Here is a 14,461-nt window from a genome sequence, read left to right as displayed (position 1 = left end):
ATTAGGAAAGATTTATTTACACTCACCGCTGTATGGTCTTCTCTCTCTTTCTCTTTTAAAAAATACTAAGTAAAACAGATAAAAACAAGTCAAACGTTGGGATGCCCAAAAGTTTAACGCTATTCTAGGAAGAAAAATTCAAGTCTATACTGGTTGAAAATCTCATTGCTTTGATTCTTGTCGGTTATATAACTTAAACGTAGCACTTTGCAGATTTGAATGTTGGGCACCATTCGTTCAAATATGGCGACACAAACACAAGCTTCGAATTCTTCAACTGATACAACACAAGAAGAAGATGCATCAAAATTACAATTTCCAAAAGGTTTTTAATTTTAATTTGTAGAGACCTCTTCCATACCACTTACCCGCCCTAAATCTCTATATATTTTTGGTTATTTTGTTAGGGTTAGGGCTGTAACCAGAGCCGTCTCTCACACTCACTCAACTTCAACTCACTCACTCTCACTCACACTCTCACCACACTCGCTTCTTCTACTTCTACTTCTAGTCTTACTAAGAGTCTTTGTCACTGACAACTCACTCAACTCACTGACACTGCTGCCAATGTCTCAATAATATAAAAAATAATCATCGGTCGTTATTGTCAGATACAAAATGCCAAACTAATTAAAATTAAAAGTCAAAAAGTAAAAGTCGTCATGGTAAAAAAAAATAAAAAAATTTTGATTTAAAAAAAGGAAGCCGCTATTTTCACCGTACGGTGACAATGGTGTAGAAGGCTACCTATACTCACTGAACGGTGATAATAGTGTGGGAGACTATTTTCACCGTACGGTAATATCTTGGTGGACGATTTTCACCGCCGTATGGTGAAAATAGCCTGACACACTATTTTCACCGTACTACGCTATATCAGTGTACAGTGATAATAGTAGTTTGGAAAGCTATATTCACTGTACAGTGATAATAGTGTGGGAGACTATTTTCACCGTACAGTAATATCTTGGTGGATGATTTTCACTGTACAATGAAAATAGCCTGACACACTATTTTCACCGTACGGTGATAATGGTGTGGAAGGCTATATACACTGTACGGTGATAATAGTGTGGGAGACTATTTTCACCGTACAGTAATATTTTGGTGGACGACTTTCACCGTACGGTGAAAAAAGCCTGAAACACTATTTTCACAGTACGGTGATAAAATGGTGTAGAAGGTTATATTCAGCTCATACTCAAACAGTCGAGGCACACTCTCCCCGGCCAGGCGGAGTTGTCGTACCAGGAGACCCCATCGCCGCCGTGAAATTAGAAAGCTTCATCGGTTACTGTAACCAATTCTGAATCCGCCATTCTGCTGGTTTTGGGAGGCCTTCCGAATACTCCTCATGCTAAGCATGGGTGCCAGTTTTCCAGTTCATGCCGGAATTCCGGTTTCGCGATATCTCGAAGTCAAATACCTCCGGTTTCAGTGTTTTGAGTAAAATAACCTAATAACATCAGTAAAAATTCGAAAACGTGATTCAGCCACCTTTTCAGTGTCTCTCTCTCTGTTCTTTGGCTCCCCTAGAGAGAGACAACTGCACTGTGAGTATTTCACTATGTATTATAAGTTGGTTTTAAAATAAAATTAATTTCCTCATTGTGTCAATATGTTTGCTGTGTAATCATTTAATAATGGTATAAAAACGGTGATGAAATAAGAGTAAAGTTTAGGCCGCATTTTCAGTAGGAACATTTTCAGGTTTGGCAATCTAATCAATAATAAAAAAATTCTTTTTTTTTTATATGTTTTTTTTTTTTCTGTCATTTCAGAATTCGAAAATGCTGAGACCTTGTTGATATCAGAAGTGCAGATGTTGCTTGATCATAGGTTTGTTTTTAATTGACTCAGCAAGTTTAATTTAAGAATAAATAATGAGATGGACATTGTTTGTGTTACCCATCATTAACTCATGGTCAGTGTCATTGACGGTAACACATACACTCACTAGAAAAATGGCACATCAAGATCAGTGGTCATAATAATTGATCTTTTTTTTTTTTTTTTTTTAAAGTTATCATACAAACAAAAAAAACCAACAACAACCACATCTTCTAAAAGCTGAATGTTTTGTTTATAGTTTAAAAATAAAAATAAATAACAAAAGAGTTTTTGCAACTAAAAAAAATAAACTAACAGGACTTCAGTCACCTAGCTTTGGACAGTGGATTATGAAGGATGGCATAGAGGTCAAGGATTCTCTATTGTTGCTGGTGTGTGATATTGATTTATACAGATAACATGTGTAGAGTAAAATATCTTTTTTTTTTATCTGATCAAAACCAACTCTCTTCACTCTCAAATCCATTCGTAGCATGCGGGTGAGGCAGGTGGCTTTTATTTGTTGACTGAAAGTGAAGGGTCACAAACTTCCCACAGATGAGGTGGAGGGCAAAGCTAAAATATTAACCAAATTCAAGAGCTCTTACAGTTCTTCTACTTCTTCTTGATGTCTTTATGGCGGAAGGTCAGCAAAATGCAGGAATGCTGTAGTCTTCCCAAGCTCATGCTGCGACCCATAGAGCTTCGACATTAGTGTAGACTTCTAAGGCCAAATGGTCACTATTTTCTCATTCTACTTTGTACAGTCCTGCATAACATTTGTGGCACCCTGCTTCCCCTCTCCACATTCACTAATGTCTGTTTCTCCAATCTTAAATGCTTTGAACATGTGGTGACAGAGACTTTTATGTCCGCGATGAAGTCTGAAAATAGCAACTTGATCTTGTCTTTTGAGATGCTTTATGGGGACATTTTCCATAATATTCTGGGTGTTTCTTGTTCCATGAGGTTTTGACCTTGGTCTAGATAAGGGATTTGATCTCATGAATTTGATACTTGTTTTCTTCTTGAGGCTAGTTTGCTCCCAATTTAGACAGGGTGTCAGAGATTTCATTTCGTACGATGCCAAAATATATATTCTACTTCTACATATAGATAGGCAAACAAAAAAAAACATGCATTAGGACTATGAGCTTGTGTGTATCATTCAGTACCTGTGCGCTGGTCAAGACTGCCCAATCCAATCCTATCCAATACAAAATAGTTGCAGTTTCACGTCATGAAGATTGACGCAACCAGGTGCAGTGGGTTGGCATTGATGTACTTTGTATTTATTGGTTTTAAAAACTGGTCGCGTTTTAAATAACTATGGAATATTGTCGAGTTTGAGGTTACTCTGACATTTTCAGGGATGCGCGAATAATACTGGGGAAGAACGACGACTGTTTATGCCCAGCCTGCCTTTATTTTTATGGACCTTCATTTCCATTGGTCAACTTCCTCCTGTCCCATTCTCATCAGTACATTCATTTCACTAGGGTTAAAATGTGATAATGGCCTCTGGCAGCCTTTAATACCTGCAGTCTTTATGCAGAATTCCTATTTTAATAGCGTTTATGAGTGTATGATTAAGGAGAAAATGTATCTCATCATTGGTAGTGACCTGTGCCAAGAATTTCAGTTCCTGCCTCTTTTGCCCACTGATATCTGTAGCTCTTTATATGCAGCTTTTTTTTTTTTTTTTTTGTTCTTTGTGCTGGAATGAGACTTTTTTTTCTTGTCCTGCTTGGATTTGAATTCTTAACGAAGAAGGGAAGGATAGTGCAATGTCATATCATCCTTCTCTGGTTCTATAATTTTATTTTTTCCAAAGGAATTTAATCATCAATTTGCATGAAGAAATGTCATCATATTATCCACAATACATGGAGACACTTTTGCGCCTATAATTTAATTATTTTGTGAAATTGGTGATTGATATTACATCCACTGGCATTGTTGAAAAAAAATAAAGAAGGGGTTTAGATCACTTTATCAAAAGAAAACAAACGGCTCTAAAATTAAGTGCTGTTAAATTTTCTCAAATTATGGACAATGTATTGACTTTAACCTGCTATAATTTTGGTGCCAGACTTTCAATTTGTCATTATTTAACTCAATAGTTGATGAAAACTAGTTTGTTTCAGAGTTATCCTTTAATTTTCAAATTGCCTTCTTACAGAATACAATATAGCCCATTTATATATGTACGAGGGCTCTTTCAGAAATAACCGAAAAATGCCCATTGCTCAGCAACCAGTGGAGATTTTTTAATTCTGTAAACGACATGATATTCCTTATTTCCTTACGGATATTCCCAGAAATTATGAAGTGCATCATTTTGCACAATGAATTTCTAGACGATTTTAAAGATGGCGGCCCACCTTGAAACTTGGTCAAAGGAGGAAATCAGACCTGTCATACGTTTTTTGAACGCCAACAGTCTGAATCCTACCGAAATTCATAAAGAACTTCAGAGTGTATATGGTGAGCATGTTATAAGCCGTACACAAGTCTATCACTGGTGTAATTTGTTTGAAGCCGGCCATTCCGACTTGACAGACAGGGAAGGGAGAGGGCGTTCGATAATTGCGACGTCAGAAGACAATGTGAAGCGAGTTGATGAGCTTATTCGTAAAGACAGGAGGTTGAAACTTCATGAAATCGCAAGCAGTCTTGAAATTTCGGAAACTTCTGCCCATAGAATTGTATTTGATGAACTTGGCTACAGAAAAGTCAGCGCAAGATGGGTTCCTAAGCAATTGACAGACAATCATAAAGAACAAAGATTGGACATCTGCAGGGAACTTTTGAGAAGAAGCAAGAGCTCACGCAGGGTTCACGGGCATACTGCCAACGCCGGTAGAGACTTTCTAGGGTACGATGTGACTTTTCTTGACAGCATAGTCACCGGTGATGAGACTTGGTTGCACCATTGCACCCCAGAAACAAAGCAAGATTCGATGACATGGAAACATCCATCCTCACCTGTTGCGAAGAAATTCAAAGTCATGCGGTCAGCAAAGAAAATAATGGGAACTGTTTTCTGGGACAGTCGTGGTGTTATTCTGTTCGAAACCTTACAACTTGGAGAAACAATCAATGCTGCAAGGTACTGCCAAACTCTTGACAAGCTGAGGGAGGCCATTCGCAGAAAGCGCCCAGGGCAGTTGACCAACGGGGTCATTTTGCAACACGACAACGCTACACCCCACACAGCACGAGTGACGCAAGGTTGGCTAGAGAAATATGGATGGGAGATTTTGCCACACCCACCACACAGTCCAGACCTCGCACCATCTGATTATCACCTCTTTGGGCCACTGAAACGTGAGCTGGCAGGAAAGCGCTTTGATGTCGATGAAGAGCTTGTTGACCATGTGCGGAAATGGCTACAAAACCTTGACGGAAATTTCTTCCGAGAGGGTATCTATTCCATGGTGCGGTGTTGGCAGAAGTGTGTCGACAGACTTGGCTGTTACGTAGAGAAATGAAGGACGAGTCAAGGTATGAACACGTGCAAGAATTTTGTTGATAGCATAAAAAATGCGGATTTTACAGGCATTTTTCGGTTAATTATGAAAGAGCCCTCGTATAAAGAAATAGGCAGAACAATAGTTATTTTTAATAGATGCTCTTTATTCAGGGGCAGGGGGAATGTATCTCTTTTTGTTAACCTTTCCAAAATTGATGTTTTGACGCAGGCTCATATTATTAATTGTTAATATTTCAGAAAACAGTCGAATGAAAACCAGGAAGAGGAGCAAGAGTTATCTGAAGTCTTTATGAAGACTCTCAACTATTGTGAACGCTTCAGCAAGTTCAAAAACAGAGAAACCATTCATACTGCCAGAACGTAAGTTACGACATTGTTCTGTAAATTAAATGTTCTCATCCGAATACTCATTCAATAAATGAGGCAGTATGAAATGTATAAAGTGCATATTTGGGACCACAGTATGATTAAAGCGGCTGATACACCATTACAACCATTAACATGAAGAAAGGATTCCATTTTAGGATCCACACCTTTAATAAATGCACCAGTTTCTTGTGTGAAATTAGGGAACAGAAGCCGGTTTAAGATAAATATCTGAACAAGCTTTGAACACCCACCCATTCCTGTGGCATTCATTATTATATCTGCTGTAACAAATATTAATATGATTATGTTTTTGTTGATGATTTATCTTTGCATTCCACAGATTCTTGGAACAAAAGAAGTTACACAAATTTGAGATGGCAGCAGTTGCAAATTTATGTCCAGAAAATGCTGAAGAAGTCAAATCATTAATTCCAAGGTACTTCAGCATTCAATGAATATCACTCACTTGGCATTACTTTCACAGGGATGCCAATGTTGGTCTTTTTTTGTTTGTTTGTTTTTTTGTTTTTTTTTTCTTTCTAAATTAAAGTATTCTCCAGATTTATATATTTTATGCTCATCAAAAGGTCCTGGTGAAAATTTTAAAATCCCATTATTTTTAGCCAAGACTTTTTAATGCATATTGGGTCAAAAACATTTAAAAGAGAAAAAAATGGAATTGCATTGAGCTCGCTTTTTATTTGAATGCAAAATGAAAAAAAAACACCAATGTTGGCATCCCTGTGAAAGTAATGCCAAGTGAGTGAAATTTAGTCAGTCACAAGTACTCACATCTAACATACTCTATTACCTAACAAACATAGTTAACTATTCACTGCATAGTACACAGGGGGTCATTAAAAGATACGTATCTAGAACTGAACTAATGGCCAATAACAGTTTCTTTGTTTTTGGGGCAAGGGCTTTACCAAATGAATTATTTGGACCCAAAACCAATATTAGCACCAGTTAGTACTTTGATTCAATATGACCGTAACGTAGCTTCATTAAAAATATATATTCTACAAGCAGTTTTTTTTTAGCTGGATCACTGTATTTGTTGGATTCTAGCATGTTCTCAGGAGAAGCCAAAAAGCGTTATTACAATCTGAGCTTGCCGAAATCTGATGCTCATGGGAGATAATGAATTATTGTGAAGATAAAATTCAGTTACCCGGCTCTAGCATTGCCCTGTTGTAGAGTGTGCTGGAATTCGGTACGACATTATCCAGCGAGTACAATAGTTTTATTTTTTGTATTTGTTTTTTTGTAAATTATTTTTTGTACAAATTTTCTCTTTGATATCTTTATTAACAGTTTAGAGGGACGATTTGAAGATGACGAGTTACAGCAAATCCTGGATGACATCAAGACAAAAAGAAGTTTTCAATATTGATTTTTCCATTGTACATTTCATTTCATATCATGACTGTATTTTTATTGTAATTTAATGGACACTGCCAAGGAAGGCAATGCTCTAGATACCATGTTATTTCTTCTTTTTTTCAAGACATGTTTGCTTCTTTAGAAATTTTGTTTTGCCTAGAGGAAAAAGATATGTAGGAGGAAAAGATATTGGTATTGGGATATTGGAAGAATCGTTGCATAATTTTATCAAACCAGATTTGAATCTATCATTTTAAGAGACAGTACATTTCATTTAGGTGCAAATTGAATTTATTGCAATCAACTTTATCTCATTTGATAGTTACTTTTATCAGAATTTTACAATTATTAGAAAATCTAGTCTGCATTTTAATTCATTTACCTTAAATGTTGATGAACTTTGAGGTGGCAAGTTTGGTGCTTTTCTCTGGGTTATGTTATATTGATATGAACCGGCAATTGTATTTTAATATTTTGATATAAGGGAACACAAGGACAATATTTTGAAATATAGCCATATTTGGTATATTATAGCAATGTGCACTTCGCTCTGTTGAGTGTGTATGATGAATGATTACAAAGTAAGTGAACACTGTTACATGATTTGGTTAGAACTTTTAAATGTGCACAGCTCTGATCTGATTTGGTTGAAGTACAGATTATTAAATAAGTGTTTGTGAAATTTATCATCATTTATACTATGACTTGTGAATTTAAATTGTTATAATTTCTTTGAATGACCGTATTAGAATGTCTATTTGATGGATTATTGATACCAAAAAATAAAAGAATGTCAAAATGAAAGCATTTAATTACATTGTTATTTTTGAAATTGTTTGTTTACAAAGGATAGAGGTTTTATTCACAGATTTTTATATACTTCAGTTTGTGTTTGTTTGTATACACATTGAATTGTGGGAGGGGCGGAGGAGGGGGCAGAGCACTCACCACCCAACAGTGATTGGGTCTGAAAGTACTTTGGGATAGACAAGCGTCTTATCCAAAGAGTAGCAAGCAAGAAACTCTGGTAAATTCTGGCTCCAAGAGCCTTATGCTCTGAAGGACTGTTGTACCAGAGATGGTGATTTGGGATTCTTGTTTGGCAGCTATGCGCTGTAGTTTTGTCTTCTCTTCACTAATCTTGAGACCAGATCGCGGAACTGTTTCCTCCAGGGCCTTGACTTGTACTGCATATCCTGTAAGCAGTTTGAGAGGAGGGATAGGTCATCTGCAAATTCAAGGTTTCAAGGCTTTTTGAAAATGTCCATTGAATGCCATCGCTGGGGTTGCTATACACTGCTGTTTTTGTCACCAAGTCCAATACCACAAGAAATAGAAGTGGGGATTATAAACAGCTGTACCTAACTCCTGGGGTAATATCAAAATCCCCTAAGAGTTGACCATTATGGATGACTTGGCAATAGAATCCGTTATAAAGTTGTTTGATAATGTTTACAAACTTATCTAGCACTCTGTAGTGGATGCCATGCTTTTCCATGTCATGCTCTCTATCTTACATTGGTGCCTCCATGAGTATTAGCATATCTCTGTCTCTGTTTGGGATCTTATCTGTTACTGCTTGTACTTGGGCTTAGGAGTTGTCTTTAATTTCTTCCTCTGCTGTGTTTGTGGGGGCGTAGAACATGACAAGGGACATCTTTTGGAAACGGGAAGAGAAAAGTCCAGTAATGATACGATCAGACATGGGTTCCCATTCCAAGAGGCTTTTAGCAGCTGTTTTAGATAAAAGGAGGCCAACTCCTGCTTCATGGTGATCACTAATGTCTTTTCCAGATGTCAATGGTCCTCCTGTTTGCAGGTTTGTCCCTCCATGGCGCATAAGGGTGAGACTACCTGTTTATCTCTCCCATTGCTTGAGCACATCCACCAGACTCTCAGAGCGTCCTCATGTTCCACGTTCCTAATAGGATGGGCTTTTTTCTGTGGTAACGATCTTGAAGGCTTTATCATGGGTGTTCTTGGGTTAAAATGGGTCGTCAGCTCTGCAACTCCCTGGTGGGTTTAACTGTAGGGCGTCATCATTCTCCTGGTTGGAGGCCCTGGTCTCCCAAGAACTGGGTTTGTGGTTTTATTGCTGTTGTAGGTTTCTGTATCTTGCTATTTTTAAATGGACGGGTAGTTGGCCCATCGCATAACTCTCAGACTTGTAGGACCAGGCTTGATTTTGGAGACACTCCTTGACTGTTGGGTGGGGTTCCTCACCTCCCAGAGCGGACAGGGAGGCAATTACTGTGTCTTCTATCCCCCTTTATCTGTTTTCCGACATGCTTTCTGTCTTTGTCTTGGAATGAGATAACTTGGTTTTGTCTTGACTCTGGCTGGGAGAGAAACAGTCGAAACATTTAAGTGCTTTCCTCTTAGTGGGGACCTGTGCTTTTGTCAGGATGAGACATTTAGGTGATCTCACTAAGTACACTGATCGTGTGCTCTTGGAATCTACACCTGTTCCTATTCAAACTAATTCCCCTTTGTCTTCCTTTTTCTTGGATACTTTAATTGTAATTCTAAAACTTTTTACTTATCCCATTTTCTTCCTTTGTACTGGCGCTGATACCAGTGATATGACCTAAATGTGTCGTAAGCGCCATAAAACCTTTAAAAACACAAAACTCCTTGACTGGTTACTCTCTCGAGTTGGTGAGCCCAGTCTACCAATTTGTCAATGCATATGTTTCACGTGCAAAATAGACCAAATTTCTACATTTTAGGACTTCAACGCCATTCGCTCACGTTTTAGTCTGTTGCTTTGTCCCTCCAGGAAAATGCCACTTTCCCTCCCTAATTATCCCCCCCACCCCCCAAAAAAGGCAAAAAAAAGGGTGAAATTAAACCAGAAACGCCAAATTATGCATTCAAAAAGTGCAAAGATTTGTTGTGATGCTGATGCAGTTTGTACCTATTTACCCATGTCTTGAACGTAAGAGCAATAATAAATTATTGCAATTTAAAAGCAAAACATCGAAAATCACAAAAAATTGTCGCAACCGATATCTGAATACCAAGGAGTTCTTTAGAAAGGAGGTTCACTCTGGATTTCCAGCCCCCGCTAGTGGGGGCCATTGGTTAAGATAAGGATTTCAAACAAAAGTACTATTTTTCTGCCTTGGTACATTGCCGTTGAATGCGCAATAATTGATTCTGTTCTTTTAATTTCGGTATTTTATATTAATTTGGTTAATTGGCGACCAGACGTTTTAAAATAATATTTCTTAGGTCTTGATGAACTATCTGAATATACTTAAAAAAAGAGTGAACTATCTCTTTCTTTTTCAGCTGGCGTTTTGAGTGGTATGGCTTTGAATAATCCAAATGAGAAAGCAACATCAATGCTGTGTGTAATGCTCAGATGTCTTCATGGCGGTCCAAGCATCATGGTGTCAGTGAATCCTGTTCATAAGTTGACTGCGAAATACCAATTTGACGTTGTGAAAACAGATGCAGCTGCTGTGGAAAAAGCCGGGTGCACTCACATTGGATCCATAACAGATAATCACAAAATCAACCAACAGTATTGTAAATTGTTTTCAAGAATGACAGATTATCAAGCTAGACATCCCTTGGCAGAAGACAGAGTTTGGTTTTTACTCTTCGACACTGTTCATTTTATAAAATGTATAAGAAATAATTGGATCACCGAGAAGCAGCAACTGTTGTCGGTTGATGGGAAGAAGGTTGGATGTTTTGATGATGTTAAAAATTTGTATGACTCGGAGAGATCCAATATATTAAAGATGGCACCACTTACCAACACAGCAGTATGACCAAGCTGCCTCCAGCTACAGAATGTTAAGCTTGTACTTCAAGTATTCAATGACAAAGTTGTTGCTGCACTCCATTTGAAAGATGCTGCTGAAACCGCTGACTTTATTGAATTGGTATTGGAGTGGTAGAAAGCCATGAATGTGTGCAGGAAAGGACAAGACTTGAGGACAAGAGATCCGTGTAGTCAAGTGCAGCAACAAAGTTCAACAAACCTGCAGGTGTTTCTTAAATGTTTCCAAAGTGGCACCTCTGGACAAGGAGCTTGTTGACAGAAATGCTTGACTGACACACACAAGGCTCTTCTTCAAACTACCCAGGGAATGATTGCTGTTTGTCGGTATCTTTTTGGTGTAGGATATGACTATGTCCTGCTCCGAGAGATTCAAAGCGATAGGATCGAAGGAGAATTTTCTGTGTATTGACAGTCCACAGATGCAAATGCATTCATGAATGCAAACGACGTTTTTACATCTTACAAAAAGCGATTGACAAAATTTGCTGCCTCTTTCTTGGAATTTGTCGAGATGGATCAAAGCACCTCCCAGAAATTTCACTCTTGCTATGCAGAATTGACATACGATGGATTGAACAGTGCATGAGTGACATCTCCTTGACGTGTGAGGAAGAGAGCTCAATAACATACATTGCTGGATGGTTGGAAGAGAAATGTGCTGATGAGCTACAGTTTGATGATGATGAAGAACCCCTCCTGTCAACAGAGGCTAAGGATTTTATTGAAGAAGTTTCTCGAGGAGGACTGAAAGTGCCCCATCTCTCAACATATGAACTTGTGAAAGTGGGACTTTGTTTCATGAAAAAACATAAGGAGCGAGCTTGTTGAGTTGTCATCAAAAGTTAATACGAGTTTTGTCAGTCATAAATTCTTTTTACGATTTTGAACTCAATTCAAAATCCCTTTTGCGACGGTTGGCAAACATTTTGCTTCATGACCTCCACAAGTTGGACAAAGACCATGACAAAAATTCCATTCTCTACCAAACTTCCATCAAGAAAGCCCGATTGGCAGATTAGGAAAGTAAGATGATTTATTAAGTATGTCATGAAGTGTGGCCATTAGTTATTCTGTCATTTTGTAGCAAGCATGATTGATTGATAACTCTTGCTGAGACTTTTGATATTCTTTCATTTTGATATAATGCAGGTACCTTTCCCAGGTCCTCTTTTATGAATAATGTTGAACTATCAATCACTTTAATGACAGTTTTGGTCTCTAAAATAAGAATCATATCAAAAAACGATTTGTTTGTTATTGAAAATGATTATCTAAAACTGATCTCATGGCCTCTAGTGTTAACTCAGTAATTAATATTTTATTGTGGGATCGTCCTCCACAGATTGCCCCCTACATTGTACGGCTCCTCTTCTATTCCTCCCATGTTTCATCTTCATCATTCAGATCATTTATCACTGTTCCTGACAGGTCAGCAATTTATTATTTTAAAATTGTTTTGGAAGAATTTTGTTTTTTGGTTCAAGGAGTAGTGTTGCGCAGATGTTCAGTCTTCGCTTAGCAATTGAGTGTACAGGGATCGATTCCGTCCACTGTACTGTGTGGCTAGGAGTGAGTCACTTTGCCTCTAGCTTGTGGGGCACTGCACTACGGCTGACCCACCAGTGGTGGTATATATCAACAATTTTTAGACAAATTTCCCTTATAGGGATGAAATATAGTAATATAGTGTTAAAAAAGAAAAAAGAAAAAAAATTCGAGAGACTAAAACTGCAATTGTGATATGTGTACTGGAATAAATATTGTGAGTATTGTTCAGTGCACTGTTATAAATTATTTAAAAGAAACTATGTCTCTTTATTACTAGGTAGTGCATCCCTCAGTAGATATTTTGGTATTCATATTTTTCTTGGGATCATCCTCCACAGATTACCTCCCTTTGTTGATATTGCACAGCTCCTTTCCATTTCATCTAAATGCTCATCATCATCATCATCTTACATATGATGTATACTAATTAATCAAGCTTGTAAAGAAATCATCCTGAATCAATCACTATATAAGGTTAGTTTTTAGAATATCTAACTTCTCATCCTTTCTGTTTCTTGGCTACTCTTATTCACTACTGATAATAATAAAAAATCATTCGCGGGTGGTTGGATGGGAGCATCACCCTTGAATCATATACCTATGATGTTCGCATGGGTGTACGATCCGATAGTGATGTCGTTTCTTCTTCTCTTTACTAGCCTATCCTGCTTCTTTGGTTTGTGATTGTATTTTTGACAGGGGATATTTTTTTTTCTGTAAATCTTCTGCCTGTTTGTTCTTGGTTATTTATAATTTAGCTTATGATATCTTTAGGTTATGATTTTGATTTACATTTGTACTATTTTTGTTAGATTGCTTGTTTTTTTGTTTCAGCGGTCTCTCATATAACCTCATTTGTGTTGGAGGAGACCTAAAGCAATAAACAAACAAATAATAATCATTCAATTAATTTTTTGACCCAGAACTCACATTTATTCTTTAAAAGGGCAGATTATGCCCTATTATACCCTTAGCAAAATTTTGGTGTAAATTTTCTATATTTTTTAGTTGGCCCCCAGTAGCTTTGTCTGAAAATTTGCCTTGACTTGATTGTCCTTTCAGTATAGTTGTCCTTGCTGAATACCTAATTTAAAAAAAAAGGAGAGGGGGGGGGGGGGGGGGGGGGGGGTACACATGAAGTTCTGCAACAATTATTGTTATTAGTATTTAATTGATGATAAATACTGTTAGGTATCATCAACATTAACATTCATATATATAATTTATTAATGAACCTAATTTAAACCAAAATAAATACATTTTTCTTAACATCACAATGTTATCAGGCCTAGCTTTGTAAAAGAAAGTTTTATCATGATTATTATTATTATTATTATTATTATTATTATTATTATTATTATTATTATTATTATTATTATTATTATTATTATTACACAGTTTTGTGTGTTTTTACGTAATAACTTGGCTGGCTCATGTTGTGCGTATTTTACCTAAATGCATGCATTCAAGGCTTTGGCACCTGTCAATCACACGTCATGTGCCAAGTCGACGGATATAACATACACATGTCGATGATGAAATCGCTACCTGACTCGACATTTTAAAAAAAAAATACATTAACCCTCTCCTGACCAACTATAGGAAAATCGTCACATTCGTTAGGATACAACAAACATTTTTCTTACTCAAATTTCTCTTGTACATCATAAAATTTAAAGAAAATGAACTGAGTGTTGTAGAGCATGTTTTGCTATAGAAATTATTTATCGCAAGAAATTACTGCTATTGTGTTTGAGTGGTAAAAAAATATATTTTTGTGTTAGTTGGGTGTGAAGTTTTGGGGAAAATCCTGAAAATGGTTGGTAAGGAGAGAGTTAATAAAAATTTATTTCTAATTTCAACAATTTCTGGAGTAGACACATCATAGCTCTTGGTATCAAACCTATTGTAAATTTGATGCTGATCAAGGATCGGAAGTCAAAACTGCGAATATCCGAAAATTTAAAAAAATGTCCACTTTCTTATTATACTGCCATGGTCCCAATCACATATATGCTCGGGAAAATAGTGGATCG

At 37.0% G+C, this 14,461-nt stretch overlaps 2 protein-coding genes across 2 annotated transcripts; both read left to right on the top strand.

Annotated features, from left to right (window-relative positions):
• Window positions 1-59: 59 nt before the first annotated feature.
• Window positions 60-7,885, top strand: LOC144971537 (DNA-directed RNA polymerase II subunit RPB4-like). The gene is made up of 5 exons (XM_078912550.1): window positions 60-325; window positions 1,782-1,839; window positions 5,564-5,686; window positions 6,036-6,131; window positions 7,013-7,885. The coding sequence occupies exons 1-5, from the start codon at window positions 220-222 to the stop codon at window positions 7,089-7,091; spliced, it is 462 nt and encodes a 153-aa protein (XP_078768676.1). The 5' UTR covers window positions 60-219; the 3' UTR covers window positions 7,092-7,885.
• Window positions 7,886-10,271: 2,386 nt separating this feature from the next.
• On the top strand, window positions 10,272-12,899 carry LOC144971533 (uncharacterized). The gene is made up of 2 exons (XM_078912544.1): window positions 10,272-12,305; window positions 12,764-12,899. Exon 1 carries the CDS (start codon window positions 10,393-10,395, stop codon window positions 10,861-10,863), a length of 471 nt encoding a protein of 156 aa, XP_078768670.1. The 5' UTR covers window positions 10,272-10,392; the 3' UTR covers window positions 10,864-12,305; window positions 12,764-12,899.
• The last annotated feature ends 1,562 nt before the right edge of the window (window positions 12,900-14,461 follow it).

The sequence above is a fragment of the Berghia stephanieae genome, chromosome 4, assembly GCF_034508935.2.
Source record: "Berghia stephanieae isolate SIO BIC M18660-M18661 chromosome 4, UCSD_Bste_1.3, whole genome shotgun sequence".
Classification (NCBI taxonomy): Eukaryota; Metazoa; Mollusca; class Gastropoda; order Nudibranchia; family Aeolidiidae; genus Berghia; species Berghia stephanieae.
Note: the sequence above shows the minus strand (reverse complement) of the source record. Positions and strands in the feature narration are given on the sequence as shown.